At 50.1% G+C, this 12,293-nt stretch overlaps 2 protein-coding genes across 4 annotated transcripts in view; one reads left to right on the top strand and one right to left on the bottom strand.

Moving 5' to 3' along the window:
• The window catches only part of LOC110511897 (luc7-like protein 3), a 383,846-nt gene that overhangs the window by 243,990 nt on the left and 127,563 nt on the right, over nt 1-12,293 (bottom strand). The gene's annotated exons all lie outside the window — the stretch shown is intronic.
• LOC110538728 (voltage-dependent T-type calcium channel subunit alpha-1I) overlaps nt 1-12,293 on the top strand; it is a 154,595-nt gene that overhangs the window by 72,559 nt on the left and 69,743 nt on the right. For all 3 annotated transcript variants that reach the window (XM_090193955.1, XM_090193953.1, XM_090193954.1), the window contains 6 exons: nt 2,598-2,715; nt 3,004-3,159; nt 3,797-3,890; nt 4,677-4,849; nt 6,094-6,654; nt 8,585-8,685. In XM_090193955.1, the coding sequence (XP_090050081.1) occupies nt 2,598-2,715; nt 3,004-3,159; nt 3,797-3,890; nt 4,677-4,849; nt 6,094-6,654; nt 8,585-8,685 (1,203 nt within the window). The remainder of the gene's footprint in view (nt 1-2,597; nt 2,716-3,003; nt 3,160-3,796; nt 3,891-4,676; nt 4,850-6,093; nt 6,655-8,584; nt 8,686-12,293) is intronic.

Here is a 12,293-nt window from a genome sequence, read left to right on the forward strand (position 1 = left end):
TCTGTCTGTCCCCTCCCCCTGTCTGTCTCCTCTCTGTGATGTCTCCTATCTCTGTTTGCTCCTCTCTCTGTCTGTCCCCTTTCCTGTCTGCTCCTCTCTCTGTCTGTCCCCTCCCCCTGTCTGTCTCCTCCCCCTGTCTATCTCCTCTCTCTGTCTGCTCCTCTCTCTGTCTGTCCCCTCCCCCTGTCTGTCTCCTCTCTCTGTCTGTCCCCTCTCTCTGTCTGTCCCCTCCCCCTGTCTGTCTCCTCCCCCTGTCTATCTCCTCTCTCTGTCTGTCCCCTCCCCCTGTCTGTCTCCTCTCTCTGTCTGTCCCCTCCCCCTGTCTGTCCCCTCCCCCTGTCTGTCTCCTCTCTCTGTCTGTCCCCTCTCTCTGTCTGTCTCCTCCCCCTGTCTGTCCCCTCCCCCTGTCTATCTCCTCTCTCTGTCTGTCCCCTCCCCCTGTCTGTCTCCTCTCTCTGTCTGTCCCCTCCCCCTGTCTGTCCCCTCCCCCTGTCTGTCTCCTCTCTCTGTCTGTCCCCTCTCTCTCTCTGTCTCCTCCCCCTGTCTGTCTCCTCTCTCTGTCTGTCCCCTCTCTCTGTCTGTCCCCTCCCCCTGTCTGTCTCCTCTCTCTGTCTGTCCCCTCCCCCTGTCTGTCTCCTCTCTCTGTCTGTCCCCTCTCTCTGTCTGTCTCCTCCCCCTGTCTGTCCCCTCCCCCTGTCTGTCTCCTCTCTCTGTCTGTCCCCTCCCCCTGTCTGTCTCCTCCCCCTGTCTATCTCCTCTCTCTGTTTGTCTCCTCTCTCTGTCTGTCTCCTCTCCCTGTCTGCTCCTCTCTCTGTCTGTCCCCTCCCCCTGTCTTTCTCCTCTCTCTGTCTGTCCCCTCCCCCTTTCTGACCCCTCCCCCTGGCTGAACCCTCCCCCTGTCTGTCCCCTCCCCCTGTCTGTCTCCTCTCTCTGTCTGTCCCCTCCCCCTGTCTGTCTCCTCTCTCTGTCTCTCCCCTCCCCCGTCTGTCTCCTCTCTCTGTCTGTCTCCTCTCTCTGTCTGTGTGTGTGTGTTGTCTGTGAGGCTAGTCCCCTCTCTCTGTCTGTGTGGGTGTTGTCTGTGAGGGTAGTAATGTAGAGGCTAGTCCCCTCTCTTTCTCTGTCTGTGTGTGTGTTGTCTGTGCGGGTAGTAATGTAGAGGCTAGTCCCCTCTCTCTGTCTGTGTGTGTTGTCTGTGAGGCTAGTCCCCTCTCTCTGTCTGTGTGTGTGTTGTCTGTGAGGCTAGTCCCCTCCCTCTGTCTGTGTGTGTGTTGTCTGTGAGGCTAGTCCCCTCCCTCTGTCTGTGTGTGTGTTGTCTGTGAGGCTAGTCCCCTCCCTCTGTCTGTGTGTGTGTTGTCTGTGAGGCTAGTCCCCTCTCTCTGTCTGTGTGTGTGTGTTGTCTGTGAGGCTAGTCCCCTCTCTCTGTCTGTGTGTGTGTGTTGTCTGTGAGGCTAGTCCCCTCTCTCTGTCTGTGTGTGTGTGTTGTCTGTGAGGCTAGTCCCCTCTCTCTGTCTGTGTGTGTGTTGTCTGTGAGGCTAGTCCCCTCTCTCTGTCTGTGTGTGTGTGTTGTCTGTGAGGCTAGTCCCCTCTCTCTGTCTGTGTGTGTGTTGTCTGTGAGGCTAGTCCCCTCTCTCTGTCTGTGTGTGTGTGTTGTCTGTGAGGCTAGTCCCCTCTCTCTGTCTGTGTGTGTGTTGTCTGTGAGGCTAGTCCCCTCCCTCTGTCTGTGTGTGTGTTGTCTGTGAGGCTAGTCCCCTCTCTCTGTCTGTGTGTGTGTTGTCTGTGAGGCTAGTCCCCTCCCTCTGTCTGTGTGTGTGTTGTCTGTGAGGCTAGTCCCCTCTCTCTGTCTGTGTGTGTGTGTTGTCTGTGAGGCTAGTCCCCTCCCTCTGTCTGTGTGTGTGTTGTCTGTGAGGCTAGTCCCCTCTCTCTGTCTGTGTGTGTGTGTTGTCTGTGAGGCTAGTACCCTCCAGCTTCAGAAGAGCAATGGCCTCCTTGTTTGAGTGACAGGACTATAAGCAGTAGAGTGTGATTGATGGAGAGGAGAGCAATAACAGAGAGCGTTCCCCTGGTGTTCATCGAGACACGAGTACAAACACACACACACACACACACACACACACACACACACACACACACACACACACACACGCTGCAGCACTGCAATCTCACATAAGTGCACTGAGCAGATGGTAGCGGGCTAGCGATGGAGTGAGCTAACAGACTCCCACAACCTATCTATCTTCCCACTGTAGCTGCTTGGGATTTGTGAATGTTATTGATCCCTGCTGCCGCTCCTGAAGGCACTATGGGTATTGTATCCACTCTGGTGTGTTACAGTGTTCCATTCACAACCCTTCCCTTGTCACTGGTTAGAAGAAGCTCTGAGGCGCTACTTCTCCATGTAGGAAGTGTATGTTTTCAAAACCAGAAGCCCCAAATACACAGCTCACTGCTTTCCTAAAGTGCTGACTTTTCAGTGTGTGTGTGTGTGTGTGTGTGTGTGTGTGTGTGTGTGTGTGTCTGTATGTCTGTGTGTTAGGCGTATCGTGCTGCAACTAATGTATGTTACTGTTTATAGTTGACATATCTCTGTCCTATTCCAGCATCCTGGGGATGCATATCTTTGGCTGTAAGTTCAGTCTGAAGACAGAGACTGGAGACACTGTTCCTGACAGGAAGAACTTTGACTCTCTACTGTGGGCCATTGTCACTGTGTTTCAGGTATAGAACACACACAAACACACACATATGCAAATGCATAGAAAGTGCACGCACGCACGCACACACAAACACACACACACACACTGGCAGAAACACACACACAGGCAGAAACACAAACACACACACACACACACACATTTAGTTGCATTCACATGCAACTCAATGTGGTTTCCTGGACATTTCAAAAGGGGTACCACAAAGATATATTTCAGGCCCTGTTCAGTTAATTTATGTGAATGGCAAAGCTGTATAAGCTGTATAACTTCATCTATATGCTGTATTCCCCAGATTCTGACTCAGGAAGACTGGAACATGGTGCTGTATAATGGAATGGCCTCCACCTCTCCCTGTGCTGCTCTCTACTTTGTGGCTCTAATGACCTTTGGCAACTACGTCCTCTTCAACCTGCTGGTGGCCATCTTGGTAGAGGGCTTTCAGGCTGAGGTCAGACCACAGATTTTGTAACTTTTACTAGTCCTCCATTGTTGGTGAATTTCCACTCACAGGCTCCAGTTAAACTGTCTGTCAGAGATACATGAATCATTAATGAGACAGGCAAGGGTGGTCTCAGTCTCTAGGATGTGGTAACCTGTTCTGATTGGATAGAGCTCTTAGCTAAAGAGCAGATTGGGCACTTAAGAAACTGACTCTGACTGCCTGGATATGTAGGTTTTAGTAAATCAAGGCTGGGATAAAACTTTAAAAGTCACTTAGCTGGCCTACCTCTCGGACACTTTCAGAATGAGGCCAGGTAAGATTGACGTTTTCTATTTAAATATGCCTGTGGCTGTTGTCATAGTTCTAATTGCTCTTTCTTTCACTACTTCCCTCCACCCCTCTCTCCCTCTATCCCTCTTTCTCTCTCCCTCTCTCTCTCTCTCTCTCCCTCTCTCTCTCTCTCTCTCTCTCTCTCTCTCTCTCTCCCTCTCTCTCTCTCTCTCCCCCTTTCTCTCTCTCCCTCTCTCTCTCTCTCCCTCTCTCTCTCTATCCCTCTCTCTCCCTCTCCCTCTCTCTCTCTCTCCCTCTCTCCCTCTCTCTCTCTCTCCCTCTCTCTCTCTCTCCCTCTCTCCTCCGGAGACAGGGGGATGCCAACCGGTCGTACTCCGAAGACGACAGGTCCTCATGTAACTTTGACGAGAACTCTGACAAGCTGAAGGACTCTCTTCATCTCTCTGGTATGGCTCAGAGGCATAAAACTATACTGTAGAAACTGTAGAAACACTACCTTGTAAAGCAGCAATGGCTGAACAGGTTCACTGGGAGAGGTTAGTTGTACAGCAACCACTACAAGGTAGATTTCATTGAGTCAGGGAAGCCGCAGAATTCACCAAGGGGACAGTTCACCCAGTCTATAAATGCCATTGCTAATGTCAAACCTCCCTTTTTAAAAGATGTATGAATGATTTTGAATAGATGTACTGTATGAATCGTAAAGAGTAACAGTAAACCAGTCACTGATGCTAGAATGCTTTGGCCTGCTCCCAGATACATTTGTGCAGTTTTGCTAAATCCTACAGTCATGTTTGCCATGACAATGGCCATTGTTAGGAAGGCAGCACAAACAGATGGGACCAGGCTAGGAATGTTTCCCAGATCAAGCCTGGTCTCTCTGAAGTGGACGTGGCAGAAATGTTCAATAATATATGTGTTACAACAGAACTTCTCCCACTCTCTTCTCCTCCCTACGGACATACACCAACTAAACTTATCTTACTGTACAACCTTACAGTGCACTCCATGAGCTAGTCAGACCAGGTTAGGTTGAGAATCTTCTGAGTCAGTCTATGTTTTTTTCTTTTATCTTCCAAGATGTGCTTTGCAGTTCCATGCTGACTCTTTCTATCTGATTCTCTCTCTCTCGCTCTCGCTCTCTCACTCCATCTATCCCTCCAATCTCTCTCTCTCTCTCTCTCTCTTCCTCCCCTCTCCTTCTCCTCATCCCCTTCCTCTCTCTCTCCCAGACCCTAAGATCTGCACCCTAACCCCCAACGGTCACCTGGACTTGTCCCCAACGCCCACGGGTCTGTACACGGCCGACAGGCTCACTTTCGCTCTGGGCTCACGCAAAAACAGTGTCATCTCTCTGGGCAGGGCTAACCTGGAGGGCAGGGCTAACCTGGAGGGCAGGGCTCTGGTGAGTGGTGGGAGGAAGGAGGGAGGGAGGAGACTGGAGAGAGGAGGAAATAGGAAAGAGGGAGGGAGGTACAATGGGAAGGAGAACTGGTTTGTAACGGACTGGGTCGGAACAAGATGTGTCTTGCTATAGTTGCAATCAATTCAGGAAATGACTTCAAATTGCCCATTAAAAAAGAAATTGCCCATCATTGAAATGTATTTTTTCTTCAGTTCTTTATTTGATCCCTCTGCAGTCACTGCAAATGGCTGGGTTGGCCTAATGGTTTCTCTCTCCCTCTCACTCTCCCTCAATCTCTCTCCTTCTTCCTCTTTGTCTCTCTTCCTCTCCCTCTTTGTCCCTCTCCCTTTCCATATTTATCTCCCTCTCCCTCTCCCTCTATGTATTTCTCTCCCTCTCCATCTGTCTCTCTCCCTCTCCCTCTCATCTGTCTCTCTTCCTCTCCCTCTCCATCTGTCTCTCTCCCTCTCCCTCTCCCTCTATGTATTTATCTCCCTCTCCATCTGTATCTCTCCCTCTCCCTCTCATCTGTCTCTCTTCCTCTCCTTCTCCATCTGTCTCTCTCCCTCTCCCTCTCCCTCTATGTATTTCTCTCCCTCTCCATCTGTCTCTCTTCCTCTCCCTCTCCATCTGTCTCTCTCCCTCTCCATCTGTCTCTCTTCCTCTCCCTCTCCATCTGTCTCTCTTCCTCTCCCTCTCCCTCTCCCTCTATGTATTTCTCTCCCTCTCCATCTGTCTCTCTCCCTCTCCCTCTCATCTGTCTCTCTTCCTCTCCCTCTCCATCTGTCTCTCTCCCTCTCCCTCTCCCTCTATGTATTTCTCTCCCTCTCCATCTGTCTCTCTCCCTCTCCCTCTCCATCTGTCTCTCTCCCTCTCCCTCTCCATCTGTCTCTCTTCCTCTCCCTCTCCATCTGTCTCTCTTCCTCTCCATCTGTCTATCTCCCTCTCCCTCTCCATCTGTCTCTCTCCCTCTCCCTCTCCATCTGTCTCTCTTCCTCTCTCTCTCCATCTGTCTCTCTCCCTCTCCCTCTCCATCTGTCTCTCTTCCTCTCCCTCTCCATCTGTCTCTCTTCCTCTCCCTCTCCATCTGTCTCTCTCCCTCTCCCTCTCCGTCTGTCTCTCTTCCTCTCCCTCTATGTATTTCTCTCCCTCTCCCTCCCTCTTTCTCCCTCTCCCTCTCTGTCTGTCTCTTTCTCTCCCTCTCCGTCTGTCTCTCCCTCTTTGTCTCCCTCTCTCTCCCCCAGTGTCGGGGGAGCAGCTCCCTGTACCACAACTGGGGCCGTCCTGCCTCCCAGACCCAGGCAATGTGGGGCCGGCGGTCCAGCTGGAACAGCCTGGGTCGCCCCTCCCAAGCCTTGGGCCTGGGATTGGGGGTAGGAGGAGGGGGTAGCCTGCGCTCCCGCAGCCCCCACGCCACCCACCCGGCCGAGCAGGAGTCCCTCCTCTCCCCCCCTCACCCTCCTCCGCACCTCACCCACCCTCCTCCCCTCCTGGCCCTAAACTTTGTCCCGCGGCGGGACCGCCGGGCGCTGTCCTTGGAGCTGCCGGAGCTCCTCCAGGTCCCGGGGACCCCCCTGGCATCAATGCTGCCTTACCCCAGGAAGAAGAGCTTCTCCAGTGGGTTGGTTGGTAGAGGGACTGGGGGGGAGCACCAGGACTGCAATGGGAAGGCCCCATCAGCCCAGCTCCAGCTTCAACTTCAGCTACCGCCACATCCACATCCACATCCACAGCTACTGACAGAGGTGTTCCCTCAGGTCAACACACGCAAGGACAGAGAGGACCTGGACGATGACATCGACTATGTGAGTTTGTGTTGGGGGTGAGGGGGAGGTCTGCGGGGTGAGGTAGATGTGTGTGGATGAGGATGGGTGAGAGATTTGGTGAGGGGAAGGTGTGGGGGTGAGGATGGGTGAGGTGAGATGTGTTTGGATGAGGATGAGTGAGAGGTTGGGTGAGGTGTGGGGATGAGGTTGGGTTAGAGGGTGGGTGAGGGGAGGTGAGGAGTGAGCTTGGGTGAGAGGGTGGGTGAGGGGGTGGTGTGGGGATGAGTTTGGGTGAGAGGGTGGGTGGGGGGGTGGTGTGGGGGTGAGGTTGGGTGAGAGGGTGGGTGAGGTGTGGGGTGAGGTTGGATGAGAGGGTGGGTGAGGGGGAGGTGTGGAGTGAGGTTGGGTGAGGTGTGGGGTGAGGGTGGGTGAGGGGGAGGTGTGGGGTGAGGTTGGGTGAGGTGTGGGGTGAGGGTCGGTGAGGGGAAGGTGTGGGGTGAGGTTGGGTAAGGAGGAGGTGTGGGGGTGAGGTTGGGTGAGAGTGTGGGTGAGGGGGAGGTGTGGGTTGAGGTTGGGTGAGAGGGTGGGTGAGGGGGAGTGTGGTGAGGAGTGTGGTGAGGAGTAAGGGAGGAGTGTGGTGAGGAGTGTGAGGAGGAGTAAGGGAGGAGTGTGGTGAGGAGGAGTGTGGTGAGGAGTGTGGTGAGGAGTGTGTTGAGGAGTGTGGTGAGGAGTGTGGTGGGGAGTGTAGTGAGGAGTAAGGGAGGAGTGTGGTGAGGAGGAGTGTGGTGAGGAGTAAGGGAGGAGTGTGGTGAGGAGTGTGGTGAGGAGTGTGGTGATGAGTGTGGTGAGGAGTGTGAGGAGGAGTGTGGTGAGGAGTGTGGTGAGGAGTAAGGGAGGAGTGTGGTGAGGAGTGTGTTGAGGAGTGTGGTGAGGAGTAAGGGAGGAGTGTGGTGAGGAGTGTGAGGAGGAGTGTGGTGAGGAGTGTGAGGAGGAGTGTGGTGAGGAGTGTGGTGAGGAGTGTGGTGAGGAGTGTGAGGAGGAGTGTGGTGAGGAGTGTGGTGAGGAGTGTGAGGAGGAGTGTGGTGAGGAGTGTGGTGAGGAGTGTGGTGAGGAGGGTGGTGAGGAGTATGATGAGGAGTAAGGGAGGAGGATCTGAATGATGAGATTAAAGTGCCTTGGTTGTGATGATGAACAATGATAAAGTCCTATTCACTTTAAAAACACCCTGGAACGTCCACAGTCCCAGTGACATCCTGTCGTCTTGGTAAAGACAGATACTGTAGATAGGAGAGAAGGAACTGTTGTTGTACCAGTGTTATTCATGACCAGCAGCACAAGGCAGCTTATAGTAGAATAAACACACTGTGTATAGCAGTTTATAAAATAAATATCCGGATTATATATATCCGGATATTCTCCAGTAGATTCCCTGTTATGTCTCTCCCCTGGGATTCTATTGTTTCAACAGTAAACAATCCCATACATACAGGGCTGAACCAGGGACAATTAATAATGCTAGTTACACAAAATGGCACCCTATTCCCTATGTAGTGCACTACTCTGACCAGGGCATATGGTGCCCTATATAGGGATTGGGGTTCCATTTGGGACCCAGTCACTGAGTAGAGCAGACCAATGGGGATGCTGGATATTATGCTTCTAGGTGTTGATAAAGCAAAGTGTCCTCTCTTGTAAACAATTAAGACAGAAGATTCATCTTTTCTCTTGGGAGGTGGAATAATCGGAATTATCTTATTGTATTATACAGTATAGCCGTTTCTCTTTGTCTAGAACCAGTGTGTTTATGTGTACTGAATTCACTCACCAAACTGTGTGTGTATGTGTGCGTATGTGCGTGCGTGCCTGCCTCCCTGCCTGCCTGCCTGCGTTCACACGTGCATGTGTGTGTATTCTGACTGTGTGTGTATTCTGACGTTGTGTGTGTGTGTGTGCTGTGTCCCTCCTCCAGAGTCTGTGTTTCCGTATCCAGAAGATGATGGAGGTGTACAGGCCAGAGTGGTGTGAGACCAGAGAGGACTGGTCTGTCTTCCTCTTCTCTCCTCAGAACAGGTCTGTCTGTCTGTCAACCCCTGTTTTCACTCATTCACTCTTTCATTTCATTTCCTGCTCAGCACTAACACCCCTGATACAGCAATTCAAGGCTTTGGTGTTCCGTTCATAAATTGTTGAATCCGATGCATTTGTGCTAGGCTAGAACGAAAGCCTGCACAGCCTGTGGATCCCCACTCCCCGAGAGAAGAATTGCCGAGCACCACCTGCCTCATTAGTGTATGGATCCCTGTCCATGAGGTAGCAAAGGGAGGCTTCCCATTGTGATCCTCTATCTGTTGGTCAACAATAAATCCACCTCAGGGCTCAGAGATGGAGCTCAGGCTGGAAGGCATTGCAACAGTGTTCTGTTAGCTGTGGAGGTACACGGTATATACAAACGTCTGTGGACACCTCTTCAAATGAGTGGATTCAGGCTGTTTCAGCCACACTAGTGGCTGACAGGTGTATAAAATCAAGCACACGGCCATGCAATCTGGCCTTACTGAATAGCTCAGTGACTTTCAAGGTGGTACCGTCAGAGGATGCCACCTTTCCAACAAGTCCGTTTATCAAATTTCTGCCCTGCTAGAGCTGCCCTGGTTAACTTTAAGTGATGTTATTGTGAAGTGGAAACAGCTAGGAGCAACAACGGCTCAGCATTGAAGACGTAGGCCACACAAGCTCACAGAACGGGACCTGAAGCGCGTAAAATCATCTGTCCTCATTTGCAACACTGCCTCTGGAAGCAACGTCAGCACAATAACTGTTTGTCGAGAGCTTCCATGGCCGAGCAGCCGCACACAAGCCTAGGATCACCATGCCTAATGATAAGCGTTGGCTGGAGTGATGTAAAGCTCTTGGTGTAGAAGGAATAATGGTCTGGGGCTGTTTTTCTCTACAGCATGCAATGACATCCTAGATCACATATGTCAGAGTCAAGGCCCGCGGGCCACATCCGGCCCGCAAGAAGGTTTTTTACGGCCCCTGGGATGATCTTGATTTATTATTAGAACCGGCCCGCAGCAAGCCGGCAGCCCGCAGATCTTTTACACGCACCAATACTACATTTCCCACAATGCAAAGGTGACGCACCGAGCAGTAGGCTGCTTCATTTCAATATTTATTGGCACAGCAGTCGTCAGCATCACAGTAAAATTAACTTTCAGATACCCATCAAAAATGGCAAAACGGAAGGTGGATACTGAGAACCGGGGGTTTCAAACAAGGTGGGAGTCGGAGTATATGTTCACGAAGGTAGCTGGAAAACCTGTGTGTCTTCTGTGTGGAGAAAGTGTGGCGGTACTGAAAGAGTATAATCTGAGACGACATTATGAAACGAAACACGCGGACAAAAACAAGAATATGGACATGGAACAAAGGCTACAAAAGGCAGAGGAATTAAAACGAGGCCTCAAATCTCGACAGGCTCTGTTCAAAAAAGCCAAATCACAAGGCCAGGCTGCTGTCAAGGCCAGTTTTATTTTGGCAGAAGAGATCGCTAAATCAGCCCGGCCATTTACGGAGGGGGATTTCATCAAAAACTGCATGATTAAAGTTTGTGACGAAGTTTGCCCAGAAAAAAAGGCAACTCTTTTTAAATGTGAGTCTGAGCAGAAACACCATTGCCGAGAGAGTAGACCAGTTGTCCATCAATCTAAAAGAGCAGCTTGTGAAAAAGGGAAAAGATTTTATTGCATATTCCTTGGCTGTGGATGAGAGCACCGACATTTCTGACATTGCCCAGTTGTCAATTTTCATCCGCGGAGTGGACTCCAACCTAAGCGTGACAGAGGAGTTTTTGGCTTTACGTCCTATGCATGGCACAACTACGGGGCATGATTTGTATGAAGAGGTGTCAAGATGTGTAAATGAGATGGAGCTGCCTTGGGAAAAACTTGTGGGTTTGACAACCGACGGAGCACCTGCGATGTGTGGACACAGGAGCGGACTGGTGGCGAAGATACGGGAAAAGATGCAAGAGGAAAACGCGACAGGTGAGCTGACAGCTTATCATTGTATCATACACCAGGAAGCGTTGTGCGGTAAAGCCTTGAAAATGGAGCATGTAATGAGCATCATCACGCGCACAGTTAACTTTATCAGAGCCAAAGGTTTGAATCACCGCCAGTTCAAGGCATTTCTGACGGAGTTAGAAACGGAGCATGGTGATTTGCCTTATCACACAGAGGTGCGATGGCTAAGCCAGGGAAAGGTGCTTCAAAGATGTTTCGAGCTTCGTGAGGAGATTTGTCTGTTCTTGGACAGCAAAGGGAAAGACACAACACAACTCCGAGACGAAATGTTTCTGTGTGAAATGGCTTTTCTGTGTGACATTACGAGTCATCTGAATGCAATAAACTTGCAGCTGCAGGGTCGGGATCGTGTCATCTCTGATATGTACAGTACAGTGAAGGCATTTAAAACCAAACTGACTCTGTGGGAGACGCAGATGCGGAAAGAAAATTTGAGCCACTTTCCCAGCTGCCAGACCATGAAAGAGAAGCTCTCTACCAGTGCGTTCCCGAGCACACAGTTGGCTGATAAAATAGGTATGCTTGCCGCTGACTTTCGACGCCGATTTGCTGACTTTGAAGCACAAAAAAGCAGGTTGGAACTGCTCGGTAACCCATTTGCTGTTGACGTGGAAAGCTCACCACCAAACCTCCAAATGGAGTTGATTGACCTCCAATGCAATGATGCACTGAGGGCAAAATATGCGGCAGTGGGTGCTGCGGAGTTCGCCCGTTTCCTCCCCGGCACAATGCCCCAGCTGCGCATCCAGGCTGCTCAAACGTTGTCTATGTTTGGCAGCACATACCTGTGTGAACAACTGTTTTCTTTGATGAACCTGAACAAAACATCACACAGAAGTCGACTTACTGCTGAACACCTCCACTCAATTCTGAGGATTTCTTCAGCTCAGAGCCTTACCCCGAACATTGATGAACATTGATGAACTTGTGGAAAAGATGGGACACCACCAAGTATCACCCTCAACCTCAAACAAGTGAACATTACTGTGCAATCACATATTTAGAGTTTTTACTCAGTTCAAGTTTAAAAGTTAAAATTTAATATTTGTTTTCACTGCATGTTACTTCTCCTTAAACAAAGTGTTGTTTTTGATTAATAGATTTTTGCACTTTATTTTTTTGTATTTCAATCCAATTATATTTTAAAAATATTTCAGTTGAGTGGATGATAGAAAATTGCTATTATTGTTTTTTCTTTGAAGTAAATTTAGCCCACTTTTGCTAAAATAGAAAATATAGTCTACTGATGGTGCCTTGAATACCGGTTTCTTTCATTTAATGTTCATGTTATGGGGATATTTATATAAAGGAAATTTGTCTTTTGTGTCTGTTGAAAATTAAAGATTACTGACAGAGCCATAAGAAAATATTGCTTTATTTATCTGATCATATTGTAATATATTTGTTAGGTTTTCAGTAGGTTCAATTAGGTTCACTAGACTATATGCGTCATTTAAAAATTTTTCAATGAACATTCGAACAGTCCGGCCCTCGTCTTGTAGCTGATTTTTTTATTTGGCCCTCCGTCCATTTGACTTTGACACCCCTGTCCTAGATGATTCTGTGTTTCCAACTTTGTGGCAACAGTTTTGG

The sequence above is a fragment of the Oncorhynchus mykiss genome, chromosome 12, assembly GCF_057628025.1.
Source record: "Oncorhynchus mykiss isolate SJ-2025 chromosome 12, ASM5762802v1, whole genome shotgun sequence".
NCBI lineage: Eukaryota > Metazoa > Chordata > Actinopteri > Salmoniformes > Salmonidae > Oncorhynchus > Oncorhynchus mykiss.